Source organism: Rhinolophus ferrumequinum, chromosome 24 (genome assembly GCF_004115265.2).
Source record: "Rhinolophus ferrumequinum isolate MPI-CBG mRhiFer1 chromosome 24, mRhiFer1_v1.p, whole genome shotgun sequence".
Classification (NCBI taxonomy): domain Eukaryota; kingdom Metazoa; phylum Chordata; class Mammalia; order Chiroptera; family Rhinolophidae; genus Rhinolophus; species Rhinolophus ferrumequinum.
Window position 1 is genome coordinate 9,014,316 of NC_046307.1, and position 20,398 is coordinate 9,034,713.

Genomic DNA, 20,398 nt, shown 5'->3' on the forward strand with positions numbered 1-20,398 from the left:
CCAGGGTAGAAAAAATACAAAATGAGCCTAAAACATGTTGGTACCAGAAGATTAAGAAAGTGCTCAAAAACAAATAAACAAAAACATACAGGGGCATGCTGAAACAACACAGGAACAACAATGAACTTGCTCCTAATGGCCCAAGCTGGAACAACTTGAGCAATAAACGAAATAATGATGTTACTGTATTATAACCCACAGACTAAAATAAATATCCATGAGTCCATAATAACATATAAAAATAACTGAATTGGGCCGGTCTGGTGGCTCAGGTGGTTAGAGCTCCGTGCTCCTAACTCCGAAGGCTGCAGGTTCGATTCCCACATGGGCCAGTGAGCTCTCAACCACAAGGTTGCCGGTTCAACTCCCGCAAGGAATGGTGGGCTGTGCCCCCTACAACTAGAAAACGGCAACTGGACCTGGAGCTGAGCTGCGCCCTCCACAACTAAGATTGAAAGGACAACGACTTGGGAAAAAAAAAAAAGTCCTGGAAGTACACACTGTTCCCCAATAAAGTCCTGTTCCCCTTCCCCAATAAAATCTTAAAAAAAAAAAAACTGAATTAATAAGTATGGTAGAAGGGATTGATCTTCCACACAACAGAATTCCAAACACTAAACATCAGGAAGAATGATGGGAAGAGAAAGTCACCATTAAGCAAATGCCACAGAATTACTGTTGTAGGCAAGAACCCTTGATGAATGCTAAAATTAGTGAGAAAGTATGATGAGAAACAGGACCTTTGTATAGTCTCAAAATATCTCCCCACAAGATACATATCTTGCTTCCCCAAAAATAAGACCTAGCCAGACCATCAGCTCTAATGCATCTTTTGGAGCAAAAATTAATATAAGACCCAGTCTTATATAAGACCTGGTATTATATTATATATTATACCGGGTATTATATTATTATATTATATTATATCATATAAGACCCCATCTTATTTTACAATAATAAAATAAGTAAAATAAGATGGGGTCTTATATGAATTTTTGCTCCAAAAGACGCATTAGAGCTGATGGTCCGGCTAGGTCTTATTTTAATTATACGGTATTAATTATAAAGGAAAAAATAAACTAGCAGATTTATAGTGGAGAAACCTTGCAGAACAATTATGACAGAACCACAGACAAACGCTAATTGAGGAACATTCTGCAAATATATGACCAGTACTCTTCAAAAGTGTCAGGATCATGAAAGACCAAAAAAAAAAAAAAAGACTGAGGAACTGGAGAATGAAGGAGACTAAAAAGAAATGACAACTAAATGCAATATGTGATCCTAGACTTGAATCCTGGACAAGAGGAAAAGGTCATTAGTGAGAAAACTATCAAAATGTAAATAAGATCTGTAGACCAGTGAATAAATTTGTATTAATGCAAATTTCCTGGTTTCAATAATTGTATTATGATTATATAAGATTTTAACATCGGGGGAAGCTGGGTAATGGGTATGCATAGGAACTCTCCTTACTATCTTTGCAAGTTTTCTGTAAGTCTAAAATTATTTCAAAATAAAAAAGTTAAAAAGACATTCTTTTATTGTTTTTGCCTATTTTTTTTATTGTTTATATGATCAACTCCATTAACCAGATTATAAAATTCTGTTAACTGGATTACAGAAACAAATGTCATGATATTATAAATAAAATGTGTTAAAAATAAAATCAGTATTACCATCTGATCCAGCAATTCCACTTCTGGGTATATACCCAAAAGAATTGAAAGCAAGGACTCAGACAGGTATTTGTACTCCCGTGTTCACAGCAGCCTATTCACAACAGTCAAAAGGGAGAAGCAAGCTAAGTGTTCACTGATGGATGAATATGTAAACAAAACGTGGTATATACACATAACAGAATATTATTTATAACATAATATTAAAAGGAAGGAAATTCTGACACATGCTGAAATATAGATGAACCTCAAGTGCTAAGTGAAATAAGAGAGACATAAAAGGACACATATTATATGATTTTACTTATACGAGGTACCTAGAATAGCCAAATTCATTGACAGAGAAAGTAGAGTCGTGGTTACCAGGGCCTTGGGAGAATGGGGGTTGGGGAGTCAGTGTTCAGTGGGCACAGAGTTTCATTTGGGGAAGATGAAAAAATTCTGGTGATGGATGATGGTCATGGTTGCACACCAATGTGAACATACTTAATGTCACAGAACTGTACACTTAAAAATAGTTAACATGGTCAATTTTATGTTATGTGTATTTTATCACAAAAAATGTAAAAAAATTTAAGTCAGCAAGATAAAGGTAAAAATTCAACATTAATAAATCTAAGGAATTTTAAATCTTTAAAACATACTGACTATAAATACCACCTAGTGGTCACATTTAAAACACCAAATTTCATTATCTAAGAGAGAGCTCAATTATTACTGCTTCGCCTCAGTACCCTTACTTAAGTTTATCGCTTTCTCCAAAAGTTTGTGATGTTGGTATCTCTGGATTTCACATCTGATCTAAAGAGTTCCCCCACAGACTGAAAAGAGCCAGTAGTAGAACCAAAGCCCACTGTTTACCTGGCATGCAAAGGAACCCTGTGCCAATCAGTTCTTAGCACGGGGTACAGGGGGTCACTGGGTACTTAATGATGGTTGGTAAGTTTTTCATTCTCATGAACAACGTCTTCAAACTTTCTAACCTTCTTGTTCTAGTTATCTTGTTAGAAAAGAACTTCCAAAAGAGAATGTCATGTTCAAATTTAAGTATGAAAGCATATTTTCAAGGCCATGCAATGAATTTTGACTTAAACTTGGTGTACCCGTGACTGTGATGGTTTTCTTTACATCAAACAATAGTGACTGATATCTATCACAGAGGGAATTCTGGTCATAGTTACCAAAATACATATATGGTAGAACACACTCTTTACACAGAGACAAATAAAAATTCATTATTTAATATGTGGTCATACAAATTCTACACAAGATCATGGGGATTAAAATGGACGTTTAAATTAAATGAATTTTTAAAACTGCATACACAAACATATAATTTTACTTGAGCTTAATATGAAAATGCTAAAGTATGTAAGTATCGAGTTACCACGTAGCAATATTCCTTTAAATATCAGTGTTAGAGGCTGGAGGAATTTTTAATAGGTGGTTTTTATTAGAACACTCAGTGGTTAAGCAACATATTTTTAGCCAACATTAAAATCAATACTTTGAAAAACGTTACCTTCTTCAAGCTTTTTTTTCAATTCTTCTATTTCTTTCTGAAATTGACGAAGCAAAGCATCTTTTGGATCTTCATTAATTCTAGCTTTATTTTTAATATTCTTAGCACGGTTAGCATACCGTAATGTACTGATAGTTTCATCATAATTGTAATCTGCTGGCCCAATATTTGCACACTGTTGAGTAAGGAACACAAAGCAAAACATTTTAACACCTGATACAGTTGAAATTAATACTACCATTACCAAGATATCAAAAAGAATTTTTGAAGCAAACTTCCACTCTGGCCTTCTTGAAAAACAGAGCATAACCACGTGGGTTTCCAAACACCACCACATGGGTTAGTACACATGGTGTACTAGAAAAAGAATAACCACAAATCAAACAAAACAAAATAATCCATAGTTTTTAAAATGTTATGCATATCAATTATTGGGATAAACAGGAATCTTAAATTTCCCTGATGATAGCTATACCATCAACTACGTCTTACCATCATGGTTTTTGAATTTCCTCCTAAGGAGTCCTGAAGAAGACGAGTCAATTTAGAGTTACGATAAGGCACATGAGTGCTTTTTCCATCAACCAAGGCAGAAATCACATTGCCAAGGGTGGAAAGTGAAAGGTTGATTTTTGTAGCTTCCTTCAGGCGCTGTCCAGTAGCTCCAGTTTTTGCTTGTCTTTCTGAACCCTGGCAATAAAGCAAGAGATAAATCGGAATTTAAAATACAGAATATTCTTTCCAAAGCTTATAAAAAAGTAATTTAACAGTAAAATAAACATCGGACATAATATCTAGAATTCACTTCAAAATAACACAGGAAGGGAAGGAGATGAAGTAGGACTGGCCATGAACCGGTAACTGTTGAAGTTGGATGATGGTTACATGGGCGATCATTACACTAGTCTATCTACTTTTGTATAGGTTTGAAATATTCCATAAATTAAACACAGAAACAAGTTAACAACTTAAAAACCATATGTAAATCAACCTTTACATTTGAATTTTTATTCATTTATAAAATAAAAAAAAAAACCCAAGAGTTACTCTGTAGCAGTATCCTGTTACTTACAGCAAGATCTACAAGATGGAGCTTCCCCATCCGGACATGCATGTTACCATCAACACCCTTTTCACTGCACTCTATAGTAATTGTGAAGATGGCGTGCGAACGGGAACTATGTTCGTTCATATTAGTTGCGCCAACAGAACCTTGAATAAAGGAAGGAAATTTTTAAAAAGTATAACAACAGGGAGTACCTTTAAAAATGACAAAATATCCAGAATTGTTTAAAAGACTTCATTTCATCACAGCCAAAAGCCAGAAAGCATGGTTAAACCAAAAAAGCACAGGTGTGTTTAGCCATTATTAGAAATTTCTCATCGCTTCTCGGCCTTTTGGCTAAGATCAAGTGTAGAAATTTCTCTTGACAATTTATGTTGACAACAAAAGAATTTAAAATGTTTCTCATGTTAAAGAGGACAAGTATTTTAGGACAAAATATTTAATTTTAATCCCAATATTACTGCCTAAAATAAAATAAGTAATTTACATAAAAAATAGATGTTAAATAATTTGAAAAATTATTGCTGTTTCAGCTCTCTAAAAAGTATTACGATCTGGAAATCTAAACCATAGAAATACTTGCATATATGCATTAGATGATGAAGGATATTAAATTCAGTGCAGCACTGTTCGCAAAAACAAGAGATCAGAAACAACCAACTGGATCATGGTTAATCAATTATAAGAGCAGTCATACCGTGGGTTACGAAACAGTCCTTTAAAAAAAAATAAGGTAGATCTGTATGACATGGAAAAATACCCATAACATCTGGCTGAAAATTAAAATTTAGAGAAGAATATATAGTAAAATCCCATTTCTATAAAACAAAAGCATCCATTCAAAATATACCAAGTATTTATGTATATAAATATTTTACATGAATATACTGGCGATGCTAAAAAAATGTATACAAGTGGACACTTTGGTCAACATTGGTCAAGCAGTAGTTTGCCGTAATCAGAAGTGTCTGGACGCTGATGGTAACCACTTTGAGCACCTCTTGTAACTGCAGAGGTCAAATGTGACTTGTATTCATCTTTTGTTATCAGTATATATTGAGCATGACAATTTTAATATAGTTTTCCTTTTTTAAAATGTGTATACATTTTTTTTGGCACCCTCTATGTTATGGAAACAGAAAAAGGTCTGTTTTGTTTTTTACAATAGGCCTATGTGGGTTTTTTTTCCTTAAATTCCAGAATACTTTAAAAGCATTACATTCATTTTAACCAAGCCAAAATTATCTTCCTGCTATATATTCATGCAGAACTTGTCCATGAGAGCTTTGAATGTACAACATAAACATTACAAGGTATTCTTTATTAGCATATGGCTATACTAGAAGTCAGATAAAAAGAACGTAAATTGCACTAACAAAGAAAAGTAAAGCCTGATGAAATGAAAAATTAGTGAAAGAAAATGCAAGGATTGTAACATCACATGATATTTCTCTATTTTCTTTAAAATCAAATTATGAATTTATGAAAAATTTCCAAAAAATTATTAAGCCTTGATTTTGCTCTTCCCTTACTGAGAGGGATCTGGGATTGTTTCCCATCCTGGGTCCTCACAAGGAAAACTGATAGGAGCATCGTGGAGCAGATACCTTTCTCTCTCTTTGGGATTATTTCCATGGGATGTATTTCCTAAATGGAATTACTAGGTCAATGGATTACTAGGAATCATTTTATACCTACGTGACTATCAAATCACACTGTAGCAGTGTTTTTCAATTTGGAGGAAGAGAGAACATGTAATTTGAAAAAAAATCATATTAAATAATTTAATACCCATTGCTTTTGTAATATAAGTAAAGCATACTATTCATGATTGTGATTTTTCTGTATTTTTGGTTATAAAAACAAAGAAATGCAACAGACCTGCTATTAAAACTGACATAAACTGAACTTTACAATCCCTAGAAGGGAACAGCTTACAGCAATCAAGCAGACTCAACGCTCTAACCTACTGACATATCACATAATGGAAATAAAACATCCGTAGCTTTAATTTTTGTCAAATATTTATTTTGGAATAAGAAATTAAATTTTATGTTTTTCAAAAGAGTACGGAAAAATTCATCCTATGACTATACCTGCATGTGTATAAATTCATGTATATATAAGAAAATTTATTACAGTATTGCTCATATAGCAAGATTGAAAACAACCCAAAGTCCATCAATAAAAGATTGGATAAGTTACATATATCCATCCAATGAAATACTGTATAATTATTTTAAAATACTTATATATGACTAGTATGTGTTAATGTGAAATTATTGCTAAGATAATATCATTAACTGAATGAAGTATACTATTATCTGCCTCAAAAGAAAGGGGACAAGCATTCTCTCTAAAAACAACCATGCATGAGTACAGACTGTATCAGAAAGGGCATGTTAGAAACTAACAGATTGCCTCCAGGGTTGAGAACCAGGTGAGACACAAGGGCAGGAGAAAGACTTGCTTTTTCATGTATACTTTGTGTCTTTTGAATTTTATATCATGTGTATGGATTACCTACCCAAAAAAATATTTTTTAAAAAAAGATTATGGTTTAAAGGCTGAAAAACCCTTGTCTGCATAAATATTGACCAATTTACAATGATGCCCACAATGTGAATGTACCTGACTAGTTTAAATGTGTATTTTAGTTGCTAGAAAGCCTATGTATTTATTCGTGAGATGGCTGACTTATTTTCTTAAGTGGAAAATTAGCTATTTCTATACTATGATCACCTGTACAAAATGGGTACTAATTTTATATTTGTATCAATTTTTCATCTATTTAGAACAGCAGTTTTTACTGTTACATTTCCCCTCTCTTGCTATTTTCCTCTTGATAATTATTTTACTATATTTCAATATGATAAAGTTTGTATTTTTATGCTGGAACTTTTCACTTGGATATTTGTACTAAACGTTTAATTCTTGGACTCAATCTGCTTATTAATTAAGAGTATTTTCCTCTCTGCTATCTTCGGTTTTCAAATCCCTTTACTTTCGTTTCATTTTATTTTTCTCATTCAGATTTTTTAGTTTTCCTTGAACAAATGTCACAAACCAAGTTAAATTAATTCTCAGATAGTTAATGGGAGGTTTTGGTCACTACTGTGAATGGGATCTTATGTTAAAAAATGTTTTTAATTAAATAAGCAATACATAAATGTATTCCTGGTATAAAAATTTTTTTAAATACATTAAAAAAAAAAAAAAAGTAAAAGCTCCGTACATCCCTTTTCCCCAGTCTTACTTCCCCTTCCCTAAAGGTAACCACTATTAAATGTCCTTTCATTTTGTATTTCACAGACACATACACACGTACACAAACACACAATGCCCAAATGCATGGTTTAATAATTTGGCTTTTTTACACATATATAAATGAAATGATACAGTATATACTGTTCTATAATTTGCTTCCTTTTCATTTACCGATTTATGTTGAAAATCTTTCGGGTCTCCACATGTAGATTTAACTCATTGTTTTTTTCAGAGCTTCATATAATCCCTAGTATTTCTGTACCATAATTTATATAACCAATATTTTGTTTTTAGTTATTTAGGTTGTATGAAACTTTTTCCTACTACAAATAATGTTTCAATAAGGCACTTTTTTGGTTTACACTTAAAAATAATATTTTTCTAGAATTCAAAACACTGCATCTAAAGGAATGCATTTTTAAAATTTCAACAGATATTGTTACACTGCCCTTCAAAAAAGGCTGTACCACTTTACATTGCCATCATCAGTGCCCATTTCTTCAGAGCCTCACCAACGTGAATATCCTTTCACCCAAACCAATGGGTAAAGTATCTCCCACTGTTGTTTTAATGTGCACGATCCTGATTACGTATTTGTGAAGTTGAACATCCTTTCATGTGCTTACTGTTATGTATAGTTCTTCTGGGAATAATATATTCATACATATTTTTTCTCATTTTCCTGTTAAAATTAGGTCTTTTTCTTTCTACTACTTGGCTTATCAGAATACAATTGACTTTTAAAAACAGTTTAATTTCCTTGAGTTTGCTTGATTTATAGTCGAGTCATAAAACTTCCTAAAAAAATGTTTACTTGCTATGTTCTTATCTTTTACCCCTAATCTCTAATTGCTGTTAGCAATATCACCAGTACTAGGCCTGGGGCATCTGTGTATTAAATATTGCTGAAGTTCTTTACTCTTTAAACAAAACTTGAAACAATTATTAAACAGAATACCGTTTTATTTCATTTTTGTTTTGCTTCTCCTGTCAACAAAAGGGAAGCAATATAATGCCTGGTTATGCTGGTTCATGACCTAGGTTAAAATATTTACTCTGCCACCTATTAAGTGGTATATAACGGTGGACAAGTTATTTAAGACTTGATTTCCTCAATCATAAAATAGGAATTTAATACCATCATAGACCACTGTGAGGATTAAAAGAGATCATTATTATGAAGCACTCGGCACAAGCACTCACCACATAGTAAGTGTTCAATAAATGTTACCAAATAGTATAGCTAACAAGAGACAGCTATGTAAGAGTTTCAAAGATCAAGCACTCTTACTAAGAAACAAAATTTTGGTCAGCATGGAAAGCAATCTGTGATATCTTTCATTCATACGCTCTCTACCTAGTAAATTATCAAAGAGGAAGGGTTTTCAAGAAACCTATAAAAAATTTAGTTTTTATGGGACAAAGGGCTACACCAGTTTTGCTTCTAAATAAGCCTACTCAACACATAAATGTTTAATCACAATTATGCACTATACTTACGATTTTTGTGGCCTAGTGTCATAATTCTATCCATATCATCGGCATTATTTACTACGTAAGCTGATAAATCTTTGATATAAACTCCCACATCAGGTCTTTCTTTAACCTGAAAAAAAAGAAAGATCACAAGAGTTTACATATATATCCATAATTCTTCCACAGCTATTTATTGAACATCTACTATGTTATTTACTAAACATCTTCTGTATATAAATAGCTTATAAATAACTGTGTTATTTATTGAACATCGATGTGACACTGCTTGGTAGTGGATACACAGCGCTGAACAAGTACACACAGTCTCTACACTCGTGGAGGTAAAAATTTACAGGGGGAACACACAAATAATTACAAGCAAAAATTATTTTACTTTGTCATAATGCCATGAAGTAAAAATTTACAGGACAGTCTGAGAATACGTTATAGGGATACTTAAGCCAGTGCAGCAGAGAACGGATTTCCCCGGATGACATTTAAGCTAAGACTTGAAGAAACAGGAGGCAGCCAATCTGGGCTGGAGTGGTAGGAAAAGAGTACATGCAAAGATCCTGAAATGGGCAAACACTAGGCACTTAGAAAACTAAACGAACAAAGCCACAGTAGCTGGGAGGAGTAAGAAGCAAGGGGGAAAACAAGTAGGGTATCTGGCTACAGAGATAGGCAGAGGTAAGAGTCAGCTGTTGTTGGTCTTCACAGCAATTTGAAGTCACGAGAGGATATCAAACATTTGAGTATAATACTCAGCTATATGACATCCGGGTAAAAATACTACCTTTCCGTGAGTATCCTTAGGAGAAGTTTTACCAAATTGGAAGGCTTTATTTAGGATAGGCCTATATAAAATACAGAGTGTGAGAAATACAAAATTCACTTTGGAAGGCCCTAGAGGTCACCTCCACCAGTCAGCACAATAAAGTGAAACTGAGGCAGAGGCCTGTGGCTCTCAGTGGGGAGAGCCATCCCACAGGTAGTAAGACCTTATAGATAAAGACAATAAACAATAGTTTAAAAAACAATCTCAAAGACAAAAGTCACGAGTGCAGACTCTCCAAATTCCAGGTGCAGATTTTAGCTCTAGTTGGAGATTTGGAGGTTTTTTGGTCTGTTTTATAACAATTTATAAGATATACATTAGGAAAAATTACCCCTTTTTTTTAATGGGATATAAATGAAGCTCTAATGTCATTAGTAGTAAAGGTATGTTGGTCTCTATAAACCAGTGGGTTTCAAACTGTGTTTTAAAAGCCCTAGAGAGTTCGTGGTGGCACTGAGAGGCCACTGTGGGAGTCTGGGGTCTTCAGGCCCAGACAAGTTCTAAAGAGAGCTTCACTTTCATGTATTAATATTTTACACATTGTGCTTCCACATAAGGTTTGGTTTGATGAAAATTACTGATCTCTTTCCACACTTGTATGTATGGAAATGTATGGTACAATGTATGGTAAAGAAAATGTATGGTAAAGAACGATTTGTATATTTCTACTATATAGCAAACTGATATTTCTGAAAAATACAAAACTCATGTACTTGGATAGCATGGCAACATCTGATTGCTATGAAAGTTTTTAAGCACTTATTCTCACCTTCTGCGCTCATCGTATTGCAGACTAGACACAATCAACCTTCAAAATAACACCAGTTTGCAAAGTCTAAAGTTGTTTTCAATCACAATATGATCTCAATCCAAAATTCAATTAAGTGTAGATAAACTGATTAGATATGAAAAATGAAGAAATCAAATATCATTCCAAATTTATGAAAGTCTTTATAAAAATTGGGTGTTAATGCCATCGAAGAACTTTTCTCATAAAACCAGAAATTAAATTTCTATGACAAATACAGTGGATAACACTAAAACAATGAATCTCAATGGCGGCAGTCAGAATGTTTTAGAAATCTGTGGGGGAGCTTCGGGTTCACTTGAGGATACTATTAATATTCGCAGGCAGGGGCCAGGGGTACTGGGCCTCTTATAATGGGTGGGACCGTCTCAATCAATGAAGAACTGACCCATGAAAGTTTAAACATCCTATCAAATAGTCACACGGGAGAAAAGCTATAATTACCCGAGTCTAGACCCTAACTCTATTTTACACATAAAGAGAAAGTGCTTTCCCATGAGCATAATAATGATATAGGAATGCAGGAAAACTGAGAAAAGAACTACTTTATTTTGCTCAGAACTCTACGAAGAGCTAGTCAAGGTTTTAAAAGACCATGTATGTCACTGACAGTAACACCAACCAGGGTGTTTAGGTCAGCGATACAACATCCTTGTAACAATCTGCATTTGTAGCTGTTGCAATCATGATGATTATGTCTCTGATTACTTCATTCTGTCATCGAATGTGGTCACATCTAAGCATTTAATGTGTTGAAATACTAGCATTTTATTTTTAAGTACTTTTATTCTCCTTTTTATCTTACAATTGGGCAGCATATTGATATTTTTAAAGTTATATGCGTAGGTATATTTTATCATCAATGAACTTTATTTCAGGATAGTCAAAGGGGCGTTACAAATTATGTTATTAAAAAATTGGGTCTAATACAGTTGAGAACCATTGAAAAGACTGCTCCTGAGAGTAAGTCTGATCTATAATTACTGATACAAAAATGGAGATGCTCCCTAAATGATTAGTATTCTAATAATTTGTGCACTAAAAAAACATACTTTTAAATGGTAAAAGCACAGAACTAACAAAGTATCCATCAAAAGTAAAGATGACAATGAGCAAAAAAGAAACTTACCCCTACATTTGCTATGTACACATTATCATTATAGAATAAGCTTTCATTAAGGATCAACAAACACATATAATCATTAAGCCTGTAATATATTGTTCCAAAAGCTCAGTTTATACAAATGTAAAAAGAAAAACATTTATTGAATACTTTATAATGTGTCAAGCATTGATTTAAACACTTTGTATAATTTGTTTATGTTGGCAATAACCCTATGAAGTAGATACTATTATTATTTCCATTTTCATGTTGCAGAACTAAGGCTAATAGAGGTGAAGTAACTTGCTCAAGAGATCAGAGCCAGAATTAAAACTAAAATGGTAGGACCTCAGAAACCACCTGTTAATCCCAGATGATACCACCGTTTACCCGCTACATAACCTTGAGCAAGTCAGGAAACCCTCTAGGTTTCAGTTTTCACATCAAAAAAACTGAACTGCTAGGAAGAGTAAATGAAATAAAGTATGTACTACTACCACAATTTACTGTACTGAATGCCTGCTACCACATGGTAAGAGCTTCGTAACAGCAGCTGCTGCTACGCTATGTGTATTCCACACCATTCTAGAGTTGTGGCTACTGTGATTCTACAAACCGAGTGTGATCAGAAACTACAGTATTTAAATTGAAAAAAAATGTATTACAGTAAAAGACACATTGCCATCAATCCCCCTCAAAATACTCCCCCTTGCTTTGAACACACTTATCCCATCGTTCTTGCCTCTTTCTGAAGCAGTTCTGGAAGGGCTCTTTTGTGAGTATCTTTAGTTGCGCTGTCATGGCTGCCTCGACTTGCTGAATCGATTCAAAACATTTACCTTTCATGGTCACTTTGACTTTGGGGAAGAGCCAGAAGTCACATGGTGCCAGATCCAGTGAATAAAGTGGAGGAGGACACACGATGATGTTTTTATTTGACAGAAATTGCCGTTGCAGAAGTGATGTGTGACACGGAGCCTTTGCGTGGTGATCCAAGAATACACAGAGAATGCTGCTGCCGAGTGCCATCCAACAGAGAGGCAGGGATCTTCAACACGGGAAGCCGTACATTAAACCTTAGTCACAGTGTGTGACAAGTTTCAACTTGTTCGATGCGGTCAGTCAGGTGTGAGCTACGGTGGAGAGAAGGTGTGTTTTAAAGTGTCCTCCATCGTGACAACGCTCCGTGTCACATATTGCTTCTGGTATGGCAACTTCTGGCAAATAAAAACATTATGGTGTTTCTTTATCCACCTTATTCACCGGATCTCACACCGTGCGACTTCTGGCTCTTCCCTAGAGTCAAAATGATTCAGGACATCAAGGCAGCCACAACAGCACAACTAAAGACACTCACAAAAGAGGACTTCCAGAACTGCTTCAGAGAATGGCAAGAACGATGGGATAAGTGTATTCAAAGCGAGGGGGAGTATTTTGAGGGGGATTATGGCGATGTGTCTTTTACTGTAACAAAATTATTTTATTTAAACATTCACTGCATTGCTTGATCATACCTCATACATTATTCTCTATTTTACTGACAATGCAATTCCAATCAAAATTCCAATATTAATGTTTTTTTTTTAATTTATTTTTAATTTATTGGGGTGACAATTGTTAGTAAAATTACATAGATTTCAGGTGTGCAATTCTGTATCACATCATCCATAAATCACACTGTGTGTTCACCACCCAGAGTCAGCTCCCCTTCCATCACCATACATTTGATCCCCCTCACCCTCATCCCCCACCCCACAACCCCTTTACCTTCTGGTAACCACCAAATTACGTTCCCCAGATTAATTTTCAAGCCCGTGGCCATCCTATGGTCACCGATTGCCTTCCAATCCCCTCACCCTCCCCCCCACCCCCCACCCCTCCCGCCCATCTAGCAACCCTCAGTTTTTCCTCATTATCTCCCAAACTGTTTCTGATTAGTTCATTCACTTATTCTTTTCTTTAGAATCCGCAAATAAGTGAGATCATATGGTACTTATCTTTCTCTGTCTGACTTCCAATATTAATGTTTTAAAGACTGATTATTTCTTTGTCTCATTTCCTAAAATATTAAAATATTCGGCAATATTTACAAATCATTTAAAACCTGACTCAACAGTCCTGCTTCAAGAATGTACCCTCAGGGGCGGCCGGATGGCTCAGTTGGTTAAAGCTCAAGCTCCGAGCAACAGGGTTGCCAGTTCAATTCCCACATGGGCCAGTGAGCTGTGCCCCCCACAACTAAGAGTGAACATGGCACTTTGAGCTGAGCTGCCACTGAGCTGCCAAGGGGCGGCCAGATGGCTCAGTTGGTTAGAGCGCATGCTCTTAACAACAAGGTTGCGGGTTCGATTCCCACATGGGATGGGGGGGCTGTGCCCCCTGCAACTAAGATTGAAAATGGCGACTGGACTTGGAGGGGAGCTGCGCCCTCCACGGCTAGATTGAAGGACGACAACTTGACTTGGAGCTGATGGGTCCTGGGAAAAACACACTGTTCCCCGTCCCCAATAAAATCTTTAAAAAATAAAAACAACAAAAAAAATGTATCCCCAGATATGGCTGCACATGAAATGATATTTGTAGAAGGTACTTACTACAGAATTATTTGTGACAGCAAAAGGTCAGAAACAACCAGAGGGCTGGCTTAATAAATTTTAACTGTTTCCATACAAAGGATATTATGCAGCTTTTAAAAAGGACAAAAGAAGAAGCTTTCTCTGTAATGATACAGAAAGATGGCCACAATTCATTGTTTAAAGAAAAAAGCAATGCAATGCGGGAAACTAGTTTTTTCAATAAATGGTGCTGAGACAACTGGATATCCACATGCAAAGGAATAAAGTTGGTCCTCTACCTCACACCAGTTACAAATACAAAAATTAACTCAAAATGGATCAACAACCTAAATATTGGAGCTAAAACTACAGAACTCTTAGAAGAAAATAAAGGCATAAATCTTCGTGACCTTGGATGAAGCACTGGTTTCTTAGGTATAACACCAAAAACATAAGCAACAAAACTTGGATATAGAGAAATTAGACATGATCAACACTTTAAACTTTTGTCCTACAAAAGATACCAAAAGAAAGTAAAAAGACAACCCATAGAGGAGAGAAGATTTTTGCAAATCATACATTCGATAAGGGACTTGTCTCTAGAACATATAAAGAACACTACAACTCAAAAACAAAAACAAATAACCCAATTAAAAATGGTCAAAGGATCTGAACATACATTTCTCCAAAGAAGGTAAACAAACGGCCAGTAAGCCTGGGAAGAGATGCGCAGCATCAATAGCCATCAGGGAAATGGAAATCAAGCCCACGATGAGATACCACCTCACACCAACTACAATGGCAATAATAAAAGACAGACAACAACAAGTGTTGGTGAGAATGTGGAGAAATCGGAACCCTCAGACACTGCTGGTGGGAATGTAAAATTGTGCAGCCACTGTGGAAAAGTCTGGCAGTTCCTCAAATGGCTAAAAATAAAGTTACCACATGATCCAGCAATTGCTCTCATAGGTATATAACCATGAGAACTGAAAACATATGTTCACACAAAACCTCATATAAAAACATTCATAAGAGCTTTATTCATCATAGACAAAAAAACAGAAACCACCCAAATGTTCAACTGATAAAGGAATCAGTAAACTATGGTATATCTGTGCAATGGATTATTATTCAGTAACAAAAAGAAACGTAGTACTGTTACCTGCTACAACATGGATGAACCGTGAAAGATTATGTTAAGTGAAAGAAGCTAGTCTCAAAGGACCACATACTGTACTATTCCTTTATAAGACATAGCCAAAACAGGCAAATCTATAGAGACAGAAAGTCCATTAGTCATTGCCTAGGACTGGGGAGAACACGGGGTGGGGGGTGACAGTTAAAAGGTATGGGGTTTCTTTTTGGAGCAATGAAAATGTTCTAGAATTAGATAGTAATGGTTGCATAACTATGAATATACTAAGAACAACTAAACTGTATACTTTAAAAGGGTGAATATTATGTTTTGCGAAATGTACCTCAATTAAAAAATTTGTGAATCAGCTATACTTGTCAGTTAACAGCAAAATGTACCAATTCACAAATTTATTACAGTGATTAGCTGACATTTATGCATAGACTCTCACATTTCCCTTTTCTAAAATGCAGGGCAAAAGTAATCTTTGGTGCCAATATATTACCCAAAAGTGTACAAGCTAGAATTTCCTAATCAGAAAGTTTCTTCAGGTGAAAGAAAGATTGAAAACACTAGCATTAGTGACTATGTTCATAATTAGTCTTAATGCCTATATTTTTGACAGTTTATAATTTTCTGACTTAAATTTTGGAGTACTCTTGGGCATTCATACCAGAGAATGAAATCTTACATTTGCATAAAAATTCTGTGTGTGAGTGTTCATAGTTGCTTTATTCATAATAGCCAAAAACTGTAAACAGCCTAGAGTAGATGTCCTTCAGCAGGTGAATGGTTACACAAACTATGGATACACACATGTACCATGCAATCCACTCAGCAACAAAGAGGAATGAACTATCAAGACGTGCAACAACTTGGATGAATCTCCAGGGAGCTATGTCCAGTGAAACAAAATGAACCCCAAAAGGTTATACATTGTATAGTTACATTTATATAACATTTCTCAAATGACATAATTTTTGAATTGGAAAGCCAATTAGGGGTTGTCGGGGGTTATGGATGGGGACAGAGGGAGAGTTGGCTGCGGTTATGAAAGGGCAACATAAGGCATGTTTGTGATGGAACTGCTTAGCACTTGACATGGCAGTGGATATACCAATCTACACGTGATACAATAGTACAGAACACCAAAGAGTACAAGAAAAACTGGGGGCCTCTGAATGAGATCTGTAGATTATATCAATATCAGTATCATGGTTGTGATATCAGTACTGTAACTTTACAAAATGTTACCACTTGGAAACTGTGTAAAAGGTACTCTGCGAAAAGGGTACTCTCTCTGTGTTATTCTTACAACTAACTGCATGTGAACCCACACACAGATCATTACCAGGGCTACCAAAAAAATGTGTACAAGTGAACACTTTGGTCAACGTTGGGCAAGCAGTAGTTCGCCAGAATCAGAAGTGTCTGGACGCTGATGGTAACCACTTTGAGCACCTCTTGTAATTGCAGAAGTCAAATGTGACTTGTATTCATCTTTTGTTATCGGTATATATTGAGTATTACAATTTTAATAGTTTTTCCTTTCTTAAAGTGTATATACATTTTTTTTAGCACCCTCTGTATATACAGTATGCAAATTTGGAGTAAAAATAAAATTGTATATGTTTATATTCACATAAAGAAACACTGAAAGGATACTGAAAGTGATTATCTTAGGATGGGAAGAAATGAGGCAGGTCGGGTAGGCACAAGACTTTTCCATGCACGAATTTTTATAATATTTTTATTTTGAACTACGAGATCATATTACCCAGTCAAAAAATAAATATTAAAAGTACCTTTTGTACAAAAAGGACTTTAATTTAGCAAACATTCTATTGCTTTGAAAGTATTCCGATTTCAATTACCCTTACCTCTAACCTTTGTGTCTGATCCTTGCCCAAAAGGTCACGGACTTCTTCATTATATATTTCCAAATAGGACACTCGAACCAAAAATCTATAAAGAAAACATCATTTTTAAAAACATAAAAAACAGTGAAATATTTATAAGAACAGTTTTTAAGTGTGTTTATGAAATTTGTACCTATATGCCTTTCTTAACTTCTCCATATTAGAAAATAAAATAATTCTCTTTTACCTTGTGTCGCCCTCTGCTTTTGCAATATGACCAAATATGTGAGCAAATGAATTTGGAATGATTCCTCTAAGTTCAGGAACAGCTCGAACACCTTCCATGGTAAACGTTTTGCCTGTTCCAGTTTGTCCATATGCAAAAATAGTCCCTGAAAATGATAAAGAAAATCAATGACTTTTTAGTCTAATGCTACAGAATAGCTCTTAAAATTAATTCTTTTGACACTGTGATGCAATTTCTTCCCTGAATTTAAAATTGATTCTAGTACAAATTTCACCTTCATTATCAACAATTACAACACGTACTCTGCCACAGGAGCCAAGCACTGTTAAAGCACCAGAGTTAATGAGGTATTCCTAATTATTAATAAAAAGTATCCCAAACCCTAAACATAAAATCTGACATTGAAGATCATTTTAAAACATTTCTTGTAATGGGTATGTTAGCTTAATGTGAACATTAAATTGGAGAAGGTGGTATACTTACAGCAAAAGAATAAAAGCTGTAGATCAGAAAGACCTCAGTGTGAATCGACATATCTGCCACTTTTTAGCCACTTAACCTTGGACAAGTATCTACCCAAAGATTGTCTCCTCAGTGGTAAAATGTGGATAAGAATAACTACCCTACATTAATAGTAAGAACCAAATGAAACAATTTACTTTAAGCAACCAACACGATGCCTGGTAAAGTACACGGTAGTTATTTCTTTTTTAATTCTAAAGTAAGTGCATTCTTTCTTTCTTTTTTTTTTTTTAAGTAAGGAATAGGGGGAGTTAAGAAAACAAAAAAACAAAAAAAAAAAAACAACAAAAAAGACAACACAATCATTACAGGTAAAAACAGACGCAATTTAAACTTTCTAAGTAGCTAAATCCATTCGTTCAACAAATATTTACCACACACCTGCGTCTGGCGTTGTGACCGGCACCAGGGACATGGTGACAAACAGGACAAACACAATCCCTAATCTTATGTATGTGTAATCTTAATCAGGATGAGTGCTGGGAATGAGAAACACAGAGCTAGATGGGAGTAAGGGACCTCATCTAGGCAGGAGAACTGAGGGAGGTGGAAAGGAGAGCCCAGGGGAGGCTTTTCAGAAAACGTAAGGATGAAGAAAGAATCTGAAATATGAGTAAGAATTCGACAGGAACAGAGTGGACAACAAGACGCAACAAAGAGAATGGAGATTTTGAGGAAATGGAACGAGACCAGAATGGAAGAAACAGATAGAAAAGGAAGGTGGATGCAGACAGAACTAAAGAAACTGGCAGGGACCTAATGACACAGGGCCATGAAGACCAAGTGAAGGTTTTAGAGCTTATCCTAAGAGCAAAGTGAAGCCACTGAACGATTTTTCAGTCAGGATTACCGTCGCGGTCACTATGGCTGTAGTACACAAAGAATTGGAAGACAGCAGGAGAGCTGTGAAGAAACGAAGGGCTGGAGGGCTTCGTCAGGTCAGAGGTGATGCTGACAACAAAAGGGAATGAGGAAGATGGAAAGATTTCGGAAATATTTAGCAGCTAGAACCAACAAGACCTGGGAAATAACTAGGCAGAAGAGGACCAGAGAAAAGAAGAATTGAGGCTGATTTTCAAATTTTGGGCTTACACAAGGGGACGTACGGCATCTCATATATTGAGATGGTGAACACCATTCGAAGAACTAATGATTTGAAAGGGACGATCGTGAATTCAGTTTGGGGCATACTGAGCTTGAAGTGCCTAAGATGCACCCAAATGGATGTGTCAAGCAGGCAGGTAGATGGATGAGATTCATTTGTCAACTGAAGCCAAGGGAGTGGATGACATTTCCTCAGGAGGCAGTGTAGAATGAGAAGATAGCCTCGGAAGTGACAGCATAAATGAAAAAGGTTTCTCAACTACTACCACTTGTTCAGTTAACCTCTAAAGTCATCAACTTCAGACTTTATGTGAAACTAATCACAACAGAAGCCATCTTTTGCACATGGGAATAAAAAAGTCTTAATATTTCTAACTAAATATTTCAAACTCTTCCATTAAGAACACAGAATAAGTTACTGCAGTCAAAGGAGCTGAAAATATGAATTCACAGGCTGCATTGTAGACACAACACCTACCACTGACCGACCATCTACTAAACCATGCACTCCACATGCATTCTTATTTAATTTTCATCCCAGTCCTAAAAGCTAGGCACTATGTATATTCCCATAGGTTAGCTGAGGAAACAAAGGCTTAGAGAGGTTGAGTTGCTTGCTCAATGTCATAGTAAGTAGTAGAAACAAGATCTGAACACAATCCATTTGGCTCCAGAACCCATATTTTTTATCAGTATGTAAAGGCCAAAAAAATTTTCAAACTCAAAATTAATTCCTAATGCAATTCCTATGAATGCATTAAATATATGAAGATTACTAATTTAAAAAGGATATTAACCTACAATTTTAGAGCTGAGAAAGGAGGGCCAGGAATCCCCTAGAATAAAACAAAAACTCATTTTCAGAGATGAGATTCCAAATTTCTAGCTTTTAAATGTCAAACTTAACAAACCTAATGCTATCATTTCCTTCAATATGAACTTCTTTTAAAACTTTACTTTTGAAAAACTAAAAATGACCTGAGTTTTTTTTTATTCCCTCCTCATTTCCTAACTATATATTAAAAATGGTAGCAGATCCACACAAAAAACCTGCACACGGATGTTTACAGCAGCTTTATTCATAATTGCCAAAATTTGGCAGCAACCAAGACGTCCTTCAGTAGGGAAAAGTAAACTGTGGTACATCCAGACAATGGAATAGTATTCAGTGCTAAAAAGATACGAGCTATCAAGCCATGAAGAGGCATTAAGAAC

At 35.3% G+C, this 20,398-nt stretch overlaps 1 protein-coding gene and 1 pseudogene across 3 annotated transcripts in view; one reads left to right on the forward strand and one right to left on the reverse strand.

The window, feature by feature from the left end:
- The window catches only part of KIF3A (kinesin family member 3A), a 47,616-nt gene that overhangs the window by 17,644 nt on the left and 9,574 nt on the right, over positions 1 to 20,398 (reverse strand). For all 3 annotated transcript variants that reach the window (XM_033096560.1, XM_033096559.1, XM_033096558.1), the window contains exons 3-8: positions 17,558 to 17,702; positions 17,332 to 17,416; positions 9,035 to 9,140; positions 4,274 to 4,413; positions 3,694 to 3,891; positions 3,202 to 3,376 (exon numbers count right to left, since the gene is read on the reverse strand). In XM_033096560.1, coding sequence (XP_032952451.1) covers positions 3,202 to 3,376; positions 3,694 to 3,891; positions 4,274 to 4,413; positions 9,035 to 9,140; positions 17,332 to 17,416; positions 17,558 to 17,702 — 849 coding nt within the window. The remainder of the gene's footprint in view (positions 1 to 3,201; positions 3,377 to 3,693; positions 3,892 to 4,273; positions 4,414 to 9,034; positions 9,141 to 17,331; positions 17,417 to 17,557; positions 17,703 to 20,398) is intronic.
- LOC117017147 (uncharacterized) lies at positions 4,584 to 4,693 on the forward strand (annotated as a pseudogene).